Raw genomic sequence first — 12,448 nt, 5'->3', positions numbered from 1 at the left:
AAGGTCACCCAGCAGGCTTCATGTGCAGGAGTGGGGAAATGAAACCAGCTCTCCAGATTAGAGTCCACCGCTCATGTGGAGGAGTGGGGAATCAAACCCGGTTCTCCAGATTAGAGTCCGTTGCTCTTAACCACTAAACCAGTAGCCTGACTCTACATAAAGGCAACCAACCTCTCGGACTTCAGCTTGTGACTGTTTCCCCAGCATACCTTCCCCGCACGTTCCGCCATCACTCAGGCAGCTCGGGTCTCAGCTTCGATCTTCTGCTCCCCGTGCAAACTCTCCAGCTCTTGCACTTGCGCCACGTTCTGCCGGATCGCGATTTCGGGACCCCCACCATATAGCGTGCTCAAGTAAACCCAGGTCTCCTCGGAAATTTGCCCATAATCAGCTCCTGGAGGGGAGAGGGAAATGCTGCCAAAGAGGACTCCACTCGCTGCTGTTGCAGCGCTCCCCCATCATCTTGTCAAAAACACCCCAGCAAGGTAGGGCACTACGTCTTGTAAGTCAACCTGCTCCCCAGTGAATTCTGCCTACGGCTCCTCCCAAAGACCCAAGCTTTCAGTTCCACCAAGATCTGCCCCATTTCCAGCCCCAGCACAAGAGCGGGATAGGGACGGACAAGAGGGAGGAGGAAAGGAAGAGGCACCAAGGAGAGCCTTACCCTGCTTCACCTGCATGTGGCCACCTCCTTTCGCCACAGCAATCTTGCTGTTGTCAATTGGTCCGGGCGGCTCTGCAAAGGAGAGGGGAGTTCAGAAGCTTGGAGGGCTTTAAGAGCGGAGTGGACATGTTCATGGAAGAGAGGACTCTCCAAGGCTACTAGTCAAAATGAATGCTAGTCATGATGGATACCTATTCTTTACAGTCTCAGAGGAGCATGCCGAATATATCGGGTGCTGTGGAACACAGGCAGGAGAATGCTGCTGGAGTCGTCTTGTTTGGGGGCTTCCTAGAGGCACCTGGTTGGCCACTGCATTGAACAGACTGCTGGACCTGATGGGCCTTGGTTTGATCCAGCACGGCCTTTCTTATGATCGTATGTTCTAAGCTGCTCCCTCCTGGCCTCCCCGCCTTCCTTTCTCCTCCCACGCCGATGTCTGCTTTTGCTGCTCAGCCAGAGTCCGCATCCACTCGAGAGGCCATCAGTTCATACGGAAAAGGGCAACTCGAAATCAGTTTCAAGAGAACCTTGCCACTCCAGACACATCTGCTCAAAAGGCAGTGCCACAGTCTGGGTTTTCCTGGTTGCGTTCTCAGGAACTGTCACCCTTTTCTGTCTTGTCCTTTGTCTTAAGGCAGGGCCCCTGGGTTGCTTCCTCTTCTGACCTGCATGGCTAGGAAGAGTCGTCCCCCCCCACACACACACAGCTGCCACTTCAAATGGATCTACTCTGCTCTTGCCTTGTGCATATGAGAGTTTTGCAAAGAGGTGGCACTGACGGAAACCTCCTGAATTGCCGGGCTTTGGGGCTCCGGTGTCTGCAATACTTTTTTCCCTTCCATACTTGTGTGTGGTATTTATTTACCCATCTAACTGCAAAATGGTGGCATCATGTATCTGACAAAGCAGGTAATGCTCACTCTCCTAATTGGCACCGTCCAGCCTAACAGTTCAGGACTCTACCATTTCTTTGCTTCCTTTAGCTGCCTGCTTAGATTAAGCCATAACTAAAGGAATCTCTGGCTAAACCTTAATTTAAAATAAAGCATCTTGACCATAAAATAATTTGTCTCCATTACTGGGTCAAGAGATTCACCCAACAACAGATGTCCTCTTCTGCCTGAGAAAGACTTGATTTCTGAATTCAAATTGGCAGCATACACCAATCTTACGCAAAAAATAGTTTAAACATTACCTTTCCCCACAGAACCCCCATCAGGAAGAACTGATCAAGACTCACCTGAGGCATAAATTACCCACCCCAACTTGAGGCAGACTGGAAGGTGGCACAGCCAGAACAGTGATCTGTGCAGAGATACAACGGTCAACCTCCTCTATAGGCAAATACTCCAACTACAGGAGCCTGCTCAAATCAGGAATACACATCAGACAGACAAAGGGAGCTTTGGTTCTTGAAAGCCCATATCCCAAAAATCTTGTTGGTCTCTAAGGTGCGACTGGACTCTAATCCAGCTGTTTTTCTGCAGAGTAACACAACTACCCTCTGAAACAACAGGCAGAACTGCCCAAAGATGGAAGGAAGGAACGTGGCACTGTCCCTCTGGCCAAGTGAGCTCAGACGTTGCAGCACAGAAGACTGCACTGGACTACAGAGCCGGGCCAGCCAGATCCCTCTGCTCCTCTCCCACCCCCCACCCCCGCTGCCCTAGCCTCACCATTGTCTTTGCCTTTTACGAACGCCTCCCACTCACGGAACCACTGCATGCTGATGCAATAGATGACGCTGGGGGACTCCTCTGCCTGGAACGCCTTGTTCAGCTGATGGCCAATGCAGAGAGGGCGAGGAAGGAGAGGGGCACAGGAGGGGTTAGTGGAGCTGCAGGCAAAACCACGGCCACCCCCTGCCAGGCTTCTGGGCTGCCCATGCCTGCTTAGCTAGCAGATGTTGGGGAAGACCCTCCTTTGTTCGAGAACCAGAAGAACCACCAGTTCGAGGGGCCAAGGTGGAGGTAGAGGGACCCATGGCCGGGTTCAGCCCAAGGACGCTTCCCAGGAGCTGCTGACCCTCAAGCTATTTCTATCTATCTGGGGAAGGGTCCTAGGGTTCAGCATCGGAGCACTTTCTCTGACTTGGAACAGGGAAGCGTCAGGCCCACATCTGCGCCTGCTCCCGACTGCTGCCAGAGACCCCCTTACCTTAATGAAGGTGTCGATCTCGATCCTCCTCCTCTTGGCCAGGGCTTCGATCTCCACTTGGCATACTGAACACACATAGAGGTGGTTCACGGCTGGGCCACCACCAAACCTGAACATAAAGGAATCAAGATGCAGAGGGTGCTCCCTGTATCTACAGTGGGGACTTCCTTCATGTAATGCTAGAGGTGGGCAAACCCAATGTTTTTGCCCTCCACAGGGAAGACAGAAGCAATTACGCAGAGTTGCAAATATCTGCTAGCCCCCATTTCTGGCCTCTCTCCCCTGAACATTGGCCACCTGCTTGCCAGCCTCTCTTAGCAGCTACAAGACTAAAAACTTGATTTAAAAACACAGGTCCCAAGATTCTCAGGATGTTGAACTATGCAGATGAAGGGGGGGAGGAATCTTGCAAGATGCTAAGGGCCCTCATATCTAGTGGTCACGTGGCTCTACAGAGCATGCACCCGGGAGAGGAATCACAGACACACACACACACCCCGCACCCGGGGACACATTCCACAACTCCTGGCACTGCTTGTGTGAAGCTGGCCTTCACATGTTGGGTGAGGGTCTCTTCGCCCAGTCTAAGTCAAAACAGCCTCTGCATCAGAGAGCAGGGCTGCCTGCCGGCCTACCTGTTATACAAGTACTCCCACACGTTCTGGGGAAGAATCACCACGAGATCGTCGATGTAATGGTATTTATTTGGAGGGATGCCTGCGCATTAAAACAGCATGTCAGCCAAACAGTGCACTCTTTGGGGAGACACAGGATTGCGGTAACCAAGCCCTTTTCCTATATGCCTGCGAGGAAAATCGGGCACCTGCCACGAGGTACCAGCAGGTGGAGACTGAGCCAATGGGACCTTCTGTGCCAAAGGCAATTCCCTCACTTCCCAGCCCAATGGGCACCAGTCCCTTGGGGAATCCTACATCGAGGAGGACAGCTGAAAGGGGATGAATGTGAAATGCAGGTATTTAACTGCATGGATGGAAACATGTGAGGGCAGACACAAGGCTTAGCACTTCAGTGACAGTTAGACCGACAACTCAGAGAGGGCAGAAGTCTCTCTTCAGCACACTGGGCTATTTCGTTGGAACATGAGCAGAGGCTGCAAAGGGGCTCAGGAAACAGCCATTCCCTGAACAGAGGGGCTGATCTCTAGTAAGGGCCTAGATTTATGTTGCTACTGGAGTGTACTTTCTGTGCTGTGAAATTCTGAGCTGCTTTAAGCCCCCCACCCAGGAGAGAAAGGGAGAGAGAGCACACGTGTGCAATCCAAACTATGCAAACAAGCCAGATATATTACTTGGCAGCTTGCAGAGGAAATTCTACCAGTACGACTGCCTCCCCCCCCCCCCCGCTTTTAAAAGGAGCTCCCCACCTCTTGGCACAGGCCCCAGTGACCTTCCCAACATGAAGCAGCCCCCTCACCTCCGTGGGAGCAGAGGAAGGTGTGGTTGGTGATGGGCCCCGGCTCTGCAAAGGTGTTGAATTTGTTGAGCCATTCCCGGGAGATGTAGAACTGCAGCAGACCGGGCTCCTTCATGGTGGCCAAGGAGACCACCTTCTGACGCTCCCGCACAGCCTCCTCGCTGCTCTTCCTGGGAGGGGAGAGGCGAAAGGGAGGGAGACTCACAGGGTGGGGTGTGAGGTGGAGCAGCAAATAGCCAGCCCTGGGCCTTGCCTGCACCGTGCTTGAAGGCCCCATGTGTGGCAGCCATCACCTCCATGGGAGAAAGGGGGCTCCCCACCGGTGCCCACCTGGCAGATTGATTTCATGTGTGAAGAAAAGACCCTTCTTCGAAACCCACCACCACCGCTGTTGTCATTTTAAGTGAGAAAGAGTCACATAACTCAGTCTGACACCCTAACCAACTCACTCCACTAAGATCTGGAGGATGAGGGTTCAAATTCCCAACTCTACCAAGAAGTCCACTGGTTGACTTTAGAGCAGTCACTGGATAGGACAGCAGCACAAAATGCCCACTTCACACCTCCCCCACTCCCCAGCATCATGTAAAGCACCACATTGCTGCAGGTACCATAAGAGCAAAGCTAGGGAATACTGATGGGGGGAGAGGGAAGAATGAAGAAGAAGAAGAGTTGGTTTTTATACCCCGATTTTCTCTACCTTTAAGGAGTCTCAAACTGGCTTACAGTCACCTTTCCTTCCCCTCCCCACAACAGACCCCTTGTGAGATAGGTGAGGCTGAGAGAGTTCTGAGAAGTATGACTGGCCCAAGGTCAACCAGCAGGCTTCATGTGTAGGAGTGAGGAAAGCAACACAGTTCTCCAGGTTAGAGTCCCCTGCTCTTAACCACTACACCATGCTGATAGATGACAGAGAGAGAAACCACCTATATCCACTGAGGTATTTCTCTTCTGACCCACTAAAGGAATGTCAGATCCTTGGGGAAAGTTGGAAACAAAGCTGTTCTAGGAAAAGAAACTCAATTAGAATATTTTCCAGTGTTCTGTTTTACAGATCGGCAGACTAAGCAGCCGCTCAGCCATTACTCTGCACACCAAACAAGGGAGCATTCTGGGCAGTTCCCTCCTATGTCTGGTTCATGCACACAGCAGATGAAGAACAGAGTATATATATACATACCACTTCAGTCTATTTTGAATACTCTTAAAAAAACTTACTACAACTTAGTGCAACATAAAACAGCTGGACTAATACCTCCCTCCTAGAGATGTGTGCATTTTAGGTTTGTTTTTTGTTTTGTTCTTTAACTTCCAGGGAATGTTCTTGATGTTGGGAGCGTTCCAAAGCCGGACCCTTGCACAGTCCACGCTCTCCTTTCAAGACTCCCCCACCTTGTTAGGCATCATGGCTAGACTGACTCCCATTTTCAAAAGGCAGAATTAAATATTAAAAAACAAAAACAGAATGCATTTCCCCCAGATTTCTATTCCCCTCCCCTGGAAACAGAACACTCTCCCTGCTATAGTGCCTCTGACATTTCTAGAAACGTCTCCAGTGAAAAATGCCCTTATGGGCTGATCGCCCTTGGCGTGACCCCTCACCTGTAGAACAGGACGTAGGCTTCTGCGTTCTGCACGACCGTCTCGTGCACCTCCGTGACATACTGGTCGTCAAATTCATACCACTGGCCGTTGATGACATTCTGGCAGTAGGCAATGTAATGCCCACCTGCAAAAGGAGAAGCCGCCTTGAGCGCTCTCTGGGCAGACCTGCTTGACCTGCTGAAACCGACAGGCAGATCTGAAGATGGACACAACCCAGCACTCCTTCAGCATTTGGAAGTCACCGCTCCATGACACTGTATGGTCCACAAGCATAAATGGATTTAAAAAAGAAAACTAGAGGCCTTCAGCTAAATATTTAAAATGTTTAGCTGATCAATAGGGGCCTTTTCACTCATCTGGGCACATCTATATCCCTTGCTAGGCATTCTCTGCCTTCCAATTTTCGATCTGCCTCCAGACCCCTTTGAGGAGTGCGGGGTGTGTGTGTCTTTGAGGCCTCTGCCTTCTCTTTGACTGGCCCTTGTCTTTTACTTCTCTTTGGCTGAGCTACTCTGACATCAGAGAGGGCTGGCAGTAGGCAATCACTGTAAGAGGCAACATCACCACCACAAAATCCCGCAGCGCATTACAACATAAATATTCAATGATTATGTGGAAGGTGGACTTAGTAGAGGCAGCTAGCTGTGATGGACAGCTGGAACCGTGGCTTCTGATTCTGAGAAAATTCACACCAACTAAGAGATCTGGTGACAGATTTCCAATTTAGCTTCCCTTTCGACGTCCAGCTAACCATGATCCGAAAGACAGTGGGACAGATCGCACCCAGATTCCTCATCTCAGCTCTCACCCCTCCAGTACGGGTCTCCTCGCATGCACCTTCTGGACCCAGCAAAACAACAACGAGAGGAGCCAACTTACTGCCCGCAGTGCCATGGTGGCAGATGACAGACAAAAGGTCATAGGTCGTGATCTGAGAGACGCTCTCCTTGGCCAGGAAAGGCCGGAGGTCCAGCCCTTCCAAGGGGAAGGAGACGTGGCTGTTGATTTTGAAGGAGTACATCACCTCGTGCCGGAAGCGCTTCAAGTGGATGCACAGGATCTAGGGGAGGGAAGGGACCACATGCGAGCAGCTGGCAAAGCAGAATCTGAAACCGTGACCTGAAGCCACCCATGGACAGAAGCCCAGAGATCTCGAGAAGCACGCCTTTGACTTCACCCCACGCACGCACACACACACTCTGTCACAGCTGACCGTCAGTAGCAGGGCTTTGTGGTTAATGAGACTCTGCCAGCACCTGGCCAAGACTGAGCAGTTTGGGACAACATCTGAGCATTCTGGTCAGAAGCAGGCAGGGAGCACAGACTGCGGTTTGCCTCCACACCCAGAACACAAACTGCAGTTGGTGCCATCATTTGGTGCTGTGACTGAACCAAGGTCTTTGTGCTGGGAAACCCCACGGTTCCTTGGAAACTCATCGGCTACTCGTTTACTGGAGTAGTAATACTGTACAAGCTGGGACAACAGACCCAACGTTACTGATCCATGACACTGCAGGGGAGCACTTGGTGTGTCCTAGACCACCACTCTTGATTCATGCAAGGCAACAAATATTTGTACAGTTGGGGGGGGGGGTTGTAAAACCAAGCCAGAGTTTGACGTGGCATCAGAAGCATGCCTGTGTGAAAACCTCTGAAGCCCAGTGCCAGGGGAAACATCAGGGGAAGGCCTCTATGTCCTGTTGTTGGACCTCCAGAGGAACTGGTTGGCCGCTGTGTGAGACAGGTTACTGGACTACATGGACTGCTGGTCTGATCCAGAAGATCATCCTATGTTCTTAATCCCAGGATAAAACTACTGCATAAAGGAGTTATCATGTCAGTGCTTCATATCTGGTCAGTATCCCCCTCCACAATCTCAGGATAGCTTTCACCTCAATTCTGTTTCAAACCATGCCAACGACTTTGCTAGCTGGACATTACTCCCAAACACCGTGGGCCTCTCCATCAGTGCATTTGTGGAGCTGCAGTTCAAGAGGACCTCATGCATTCTATTCTATTCTGTCCTTTTTATACAGAGCTTCTAAATGACCTAAATCTCTTTTCAGATTTTGAGAAGCTGCGCTTTCTTCCTCTCAGACTGCCAATCCAGTTGTCTCCTATAGTGTTGTCTCCAGAGTAGATCCAGTTGTCTCTTTGCCTTATCAGCCAAGAAAATTCGGGCTGATGCTGAATTTAATCAGGGCATTTTTTGGTCAGTCTGTTTTAATGATATTATTTATAACTAGGTTTTATATGACAGATTGTAATGGCCGGCAGCAAACAGTAAACTTTATCGTATTGTATTGCATAACGGAGTCGAAACCACTAGCAACAAACAGTGTCAAAAGTTCCACCAGGAAGTCTCACCTCAGGGAGTCGGAGGACTTTGCAATATTTAACTCCATTCCGCAATCTGGAGAGGGAGAGAGGAAAAAGAAGGGGGGGGGAAATGACTCCGTACTCAGTGAAATTATTAAAAAATGCCCCCTCTTTGGAAAGCCAGCTTTCTGCCTCCCCTTCCCAACCACTGAAAATTCTCCTTCCATTTTAATAGGTTATGAATTCAATACGGAAGCAATTTGGTATGCTGTGAATTTATGTAATGAAACTGACAAGATTCTGAATAATAGATTTTGAAAAGAAATTATTAAAAGCAATTGATTGTTCATAAAATAGCAGTATCAAACTTTTTAAAACATAAAACCAGTCTGGAACAGCAGAGCTTTGTGCAATATTGATCTGGGATACTGTTCTGTTGCGCCTTCAGCTCCTCTTTGATTGTGAAGTGTTTTAAAATTAAGGACAGGAAGGAAGGATTTGGGTTGAGGAGGAAGGATAAAACCACCACATACAGTTGTAAAATGGTTGGGTACAGATGAAGAACACAACAAGCCAGTTTCTACCTGCTTCGGGACTCCACAGGCATGAATTTATAAATGGACTAAAAAAGAAACAACCCTGCAAAAAAACTCCAAACAGAAAGCTGCCCTGGTGAGGACCGAACACACTCCAAACAGAATGTCCAGAGCAGCAGAACCAGCTAAAAAAAAGGGGGGTGGCGGAGGTGGGACGGGACTCCTCAAGCTCCAGAGAGGGCCTGTTAACCACAGCAGTTTCTACATTTCTATGAGCACCATCTGCTATTTTACTTGCATAGTGCTTTATGAGATTATAAATTGTTGCTTAGTTTTAGTTGTTATCTAGTAGGATTTTATTGTATTTTATTATACTATTTTTATTGTATTGTTTATATATTGTGAGCCACCCTGAGCCCGGCTTGTGCCGGGGAGGGCGAGATGTAAAGCTAAATAAATAGATAAATAAATAAAGGGGGAAGACTTTTGAGGGGTGGGGTGAGATTCCCAAATTGTGTCTGCCACCTCATCCGCTCGATTTGCCACCAGCTGACCCTGCATCACAGTTTCCGGTCTCCCTTCCGATTGGGACCCAGCATTTACTGTCTCATCATCATCACTGTGGCACCCGCGTCAAATAACTAGGAGAGGAGATGGAAAGAAAACAGCCCACTCCACAAGGGCACCATGGGAAGAGACACTGAGGGGAGGGAGGGTGCAGAAGAGGACTCCAGAGACTTACTTTTTACACCGTTCACAACTGTACATGTTGTCACCTGCAGGAAAAGGAAAGGAAGACCTCAGAACAAGTACACATGGACACATGAAGTTGCCTTATACTGAATAAGACCCTTTGTCCATCACAGTCTGTACTGTCTACTCAGATGGGCAGCGGTTCTCTGGAGTCTCAGGTAGAGGCCTTTCATATCACCTACTTGCCTAGTTCCTTTAACTGGAGATGCTGGGAGTGCCAGAAGGGGTCATCCCCAGCAGTTTGTGGCATCTGTATCGCTTTCCAGCACCTGGGAGCTGGCACAAAGGCTGCCACAAGGGGTGAGCGGCAAAGCCCCGACTCTGGACCCACATGGCAGCTCCTCATGGGGCCATCCTGCAGGCATGGCAGATCCATCTCTCTTCCCGCCGCTGGGCTCTCTCATTTGGAACTGCCTCACAGAGGAAAGAAGGAGTCTGCCCACCTTGTTAGCATTTAGGGGAGTCTACAAGGCAGTTGTTTCGAAGAGCTTTCTTTGGGAGGAGGTGAAAGCTTGCACCGGCTGCTTCCATGCAGCAAGGATGTTCGGTGTTCCTTTCATCACAGCCGCAAATACAGCAGCATGTGTGCTGGCAATAGAGCTTCCGTGTGGAAGAGTTTTGCACACTTTCCTCTGTCAGGCCTCCGTGTCTTCCACTTTCCCTGCCACAGCACCAGAAGGCCTTCTGAAAAATCAGGAATAGCTACAGCATTATAGTGCTATACCAATTACCTTGGTTTTGTGGGGGCGGGGTTGCTTTAAAGGACTTCAGAGAGCCCTCTGGTGGCACCAGCAAGGAAAACGGGAGCTGTGAGGGGCTGTCAGCAGGAAAACACTGCCCAGATGGGCAGGATCTTTGAAAATGCACACCCGTCCTCCCAGATGGCGGGATAATCCGCTGGGACTGAACTCGCCCCCAAAAAGATTAGAACAAAGCTGAGTTGGGAAACAGTGTACTGAGAACAGTGAAAAGACAATGACGGCACAATTCGGCTGCTTGGATTCTCCACCCCCCACCCAGCAGGAGTGCTCCACATCAGAAACTAAACAGGAGAAAAAACCCTCCATGTGCCAACCAGGGCTTTCCTGCTGTGGTCATTCCCCCCCCCCCAAATGCCTCTTATTTGTGTATTTTTTTCCTCAACTTTTCATTGACTTTTCTGTTTTCTTGAGTTGATGGCTGTATCCTAAAACAGTACAGGTACAGGTTCATCTCCTCAACGAGAACCAAGCCTCTTCTTAGCGTTCTTTGGGGAGAATAACTCAATAGGACAAGCGTCACTGCCAGCAACTCACAGGGAGGCTTTCTCAGGTGTCCCACTCCCCTGCAAAACATACCTTTCAATTCGTCAGCAGCAAAGAAGGCAGCCAGACAGTCCTCCAAGGTGACCACTGGACCCCAAAACCAACTGGGGATGCAGGAAACCACAAACCTGGAAGGAAGGAAGGAAGGAAGGAAGGAAGGAAGGAAGGAAGGAAGGAAGGAAGGAAGGAAGGAAGGAAGGAAGGAAGTTACTTGGCACTGAGTTACTCTGGACTCTAAACATTCCTTCCCAAGGCGGCTTTGTTCCTACAGATGTCTTCAGGATGGAAGAATCTGGCCTCTTGTATATGATCAGCAGGTCATGGAGGGCCGAGGACTCATCCAGACCATACCCTTCTCATACTCCCCGCAGGTCTTCAGGGGAGTGCAGCTACCACTTCACTGCTCACTGGGAATCCTTCCCCCTGGCCTGTTCCAACCAACATGGACAGTACAGATGAACTTTTTCCTGCCCTGGAGACCATCTACCCAGGGTTTCCACAAGGAAAGCACATGGCTGGGACTCGCGTCTCAGACCCCACCCAAACATTACTCAACAGCACCCCACTTTCTGAATTAGGGTGGAAGGGCCATGGCTCAGTGGCCGAGCATCTGCTTAGCATGCAGGAGGTCCCAGGTTCAATCCCCGGCATCTCGAGTTAAAGAATCTGGCAGCAGAGTCTGATGTGAAAGACCTAAGACCCTGGAGAGCTTCTGCCAATCTGAGTTGACAATAATGATTGTGATGGACCGAGGGTATGATGAAGCATGAGGCAGCTTCATGTGTGTTCATGCGTGTGTGACCAGCTCCCTGGTTCAACACACTGCAGCTAATGGGCTCATCAGCAAGGATTGCGTGCTGAAGAACTAATCCTTTTATTTAGGGAAAGGGGTGGAGGAGGCAGAGACTGCTTGCTATCGTTTTTATGGGGCAAGTTGAAAAATCACCACAGCATATAGAGCAGTGGTTCCCAAAGTGGGCAGTACCATCCCCTGGGGGGCGGTGGGATTACCTAGGGGGGCACTAAGAGGCTAGAGGTGGGGCCCTTCAACTGTGTTGTTCACTAATTTACAATAGTAAATGGCACCATGCTGGCAAATTTGGTGGAAACTACCAGAATTTTTTTCCAGACTTTGAAGAGCTGGTACCACTGGATCAAGTCTATCAGTTTTGTTGAATAAAGTTCAACTAAAAAGTTTTAATATGATTTTGAATAGATGTGCAATTAATTGTTACTGTTTTGAAATTTTATTGTTATTATCTTCTTGAGTGAGTCATGCAAACTCCCATTTTGAACACTGCTTTTTATAGGATAGGGTAGGGGGTGCTGGGGTTGAGGTTGTGGCACCAAGGGGGCAGGGCAGTGGCCCGAAAAGTTTGGAAACCACTGATATAGAAGAAGAATAGTTGCTTTTTATAACCCGCTTTTTATAACCCACTTTAACCTTTAAGGAATCTCAAAGCGGTTTACAATTGTCTTCCCTTCCCCTCCCCACAATAGGCACCTTGTGAGGTAGGTGGGGCCGAGAGAGTTTGGAGAGAACTGTGACTGGCCCAAGGTCACTCAGCAGGCTTCATGCAGAGGAGTGGGGAATCAAACCCGGTTCTCCAGATTAGAGTCCCCTGCTTTTAACCGCTATACCATGCTAGCACCCCCAAATTAAATTTTTACTTATA

The 12,448-nt window shown here is 49.5% G+C and overlaps 1 protein-coding gene across 1 annotated transcript in view; it reads right to left on the bottom strand.

The window, feature by feature from the left end:
- Positions 1-233: 233 nt before the first annotated feature.
- The window catches only part of USP20 (ubiquitin specific peptidase 20), a 40,665-nt gene continuing 28,450 nt past the window's right edge, over positions 234-12,448 (bottom strand). Inside the window, exons 13-23 of the mRNA XM_056860280.1 lie at positions 10,806-10,900; positions 9,458-9,491; positions 8,228-8,273; positions 6,740-6,920; positions 5,858-5,984; positions 4,256-4,425; positions 3,457-3,538; positions 2,822-2,930; positions 2,341-2,443; positions 665-736; positions 234-394 (exon numbers count right to left, since the gene is read on the bottom strand). Of these exons, the coding sequence (XP_056716258.1) occupies positions 234-394; positions 665-736; positions 2,341-2,443; positions 2,822-2,930; positions 3,457-3,538; positions 4,256-4,425; positions 5,858-5,984; positions 6,740-6,920; positions 8,228-8,273; positions 9,458-9,491; positions 10,806-10,900 (1,180 nt within the window). The remainder of the gene's footprint in view (positions 395-664; positions 737-2,340; positions 2,444-2,821; positions 2,931-3,456; positions 3,539-4,255; positions 4,426-5,857; positions 5,985-6,739; positions 6,921-8,227; positions 8,274-9,457; positions 9,492-10,805; positions 10,901-12,448) is intronic.

Source organism: Euleptes europaea, chromosome 14 (genome assembly GCF_029931775.1).
Source record: "Euleptes europaea isolate rEulEur1 chromosome 14, rEulEur1.hap1, whole genome shotgun sequence".
Taxonomy (NCBI): Eukaryota; Metazoa; Chordata; class Lepidosauria; order Squamata; family Sphaerodactylidae; genus Euleptes; species Euleptes europaea.
This window is presented reverse-complemented; position numbering and strand designations above follow the sequence as displayed.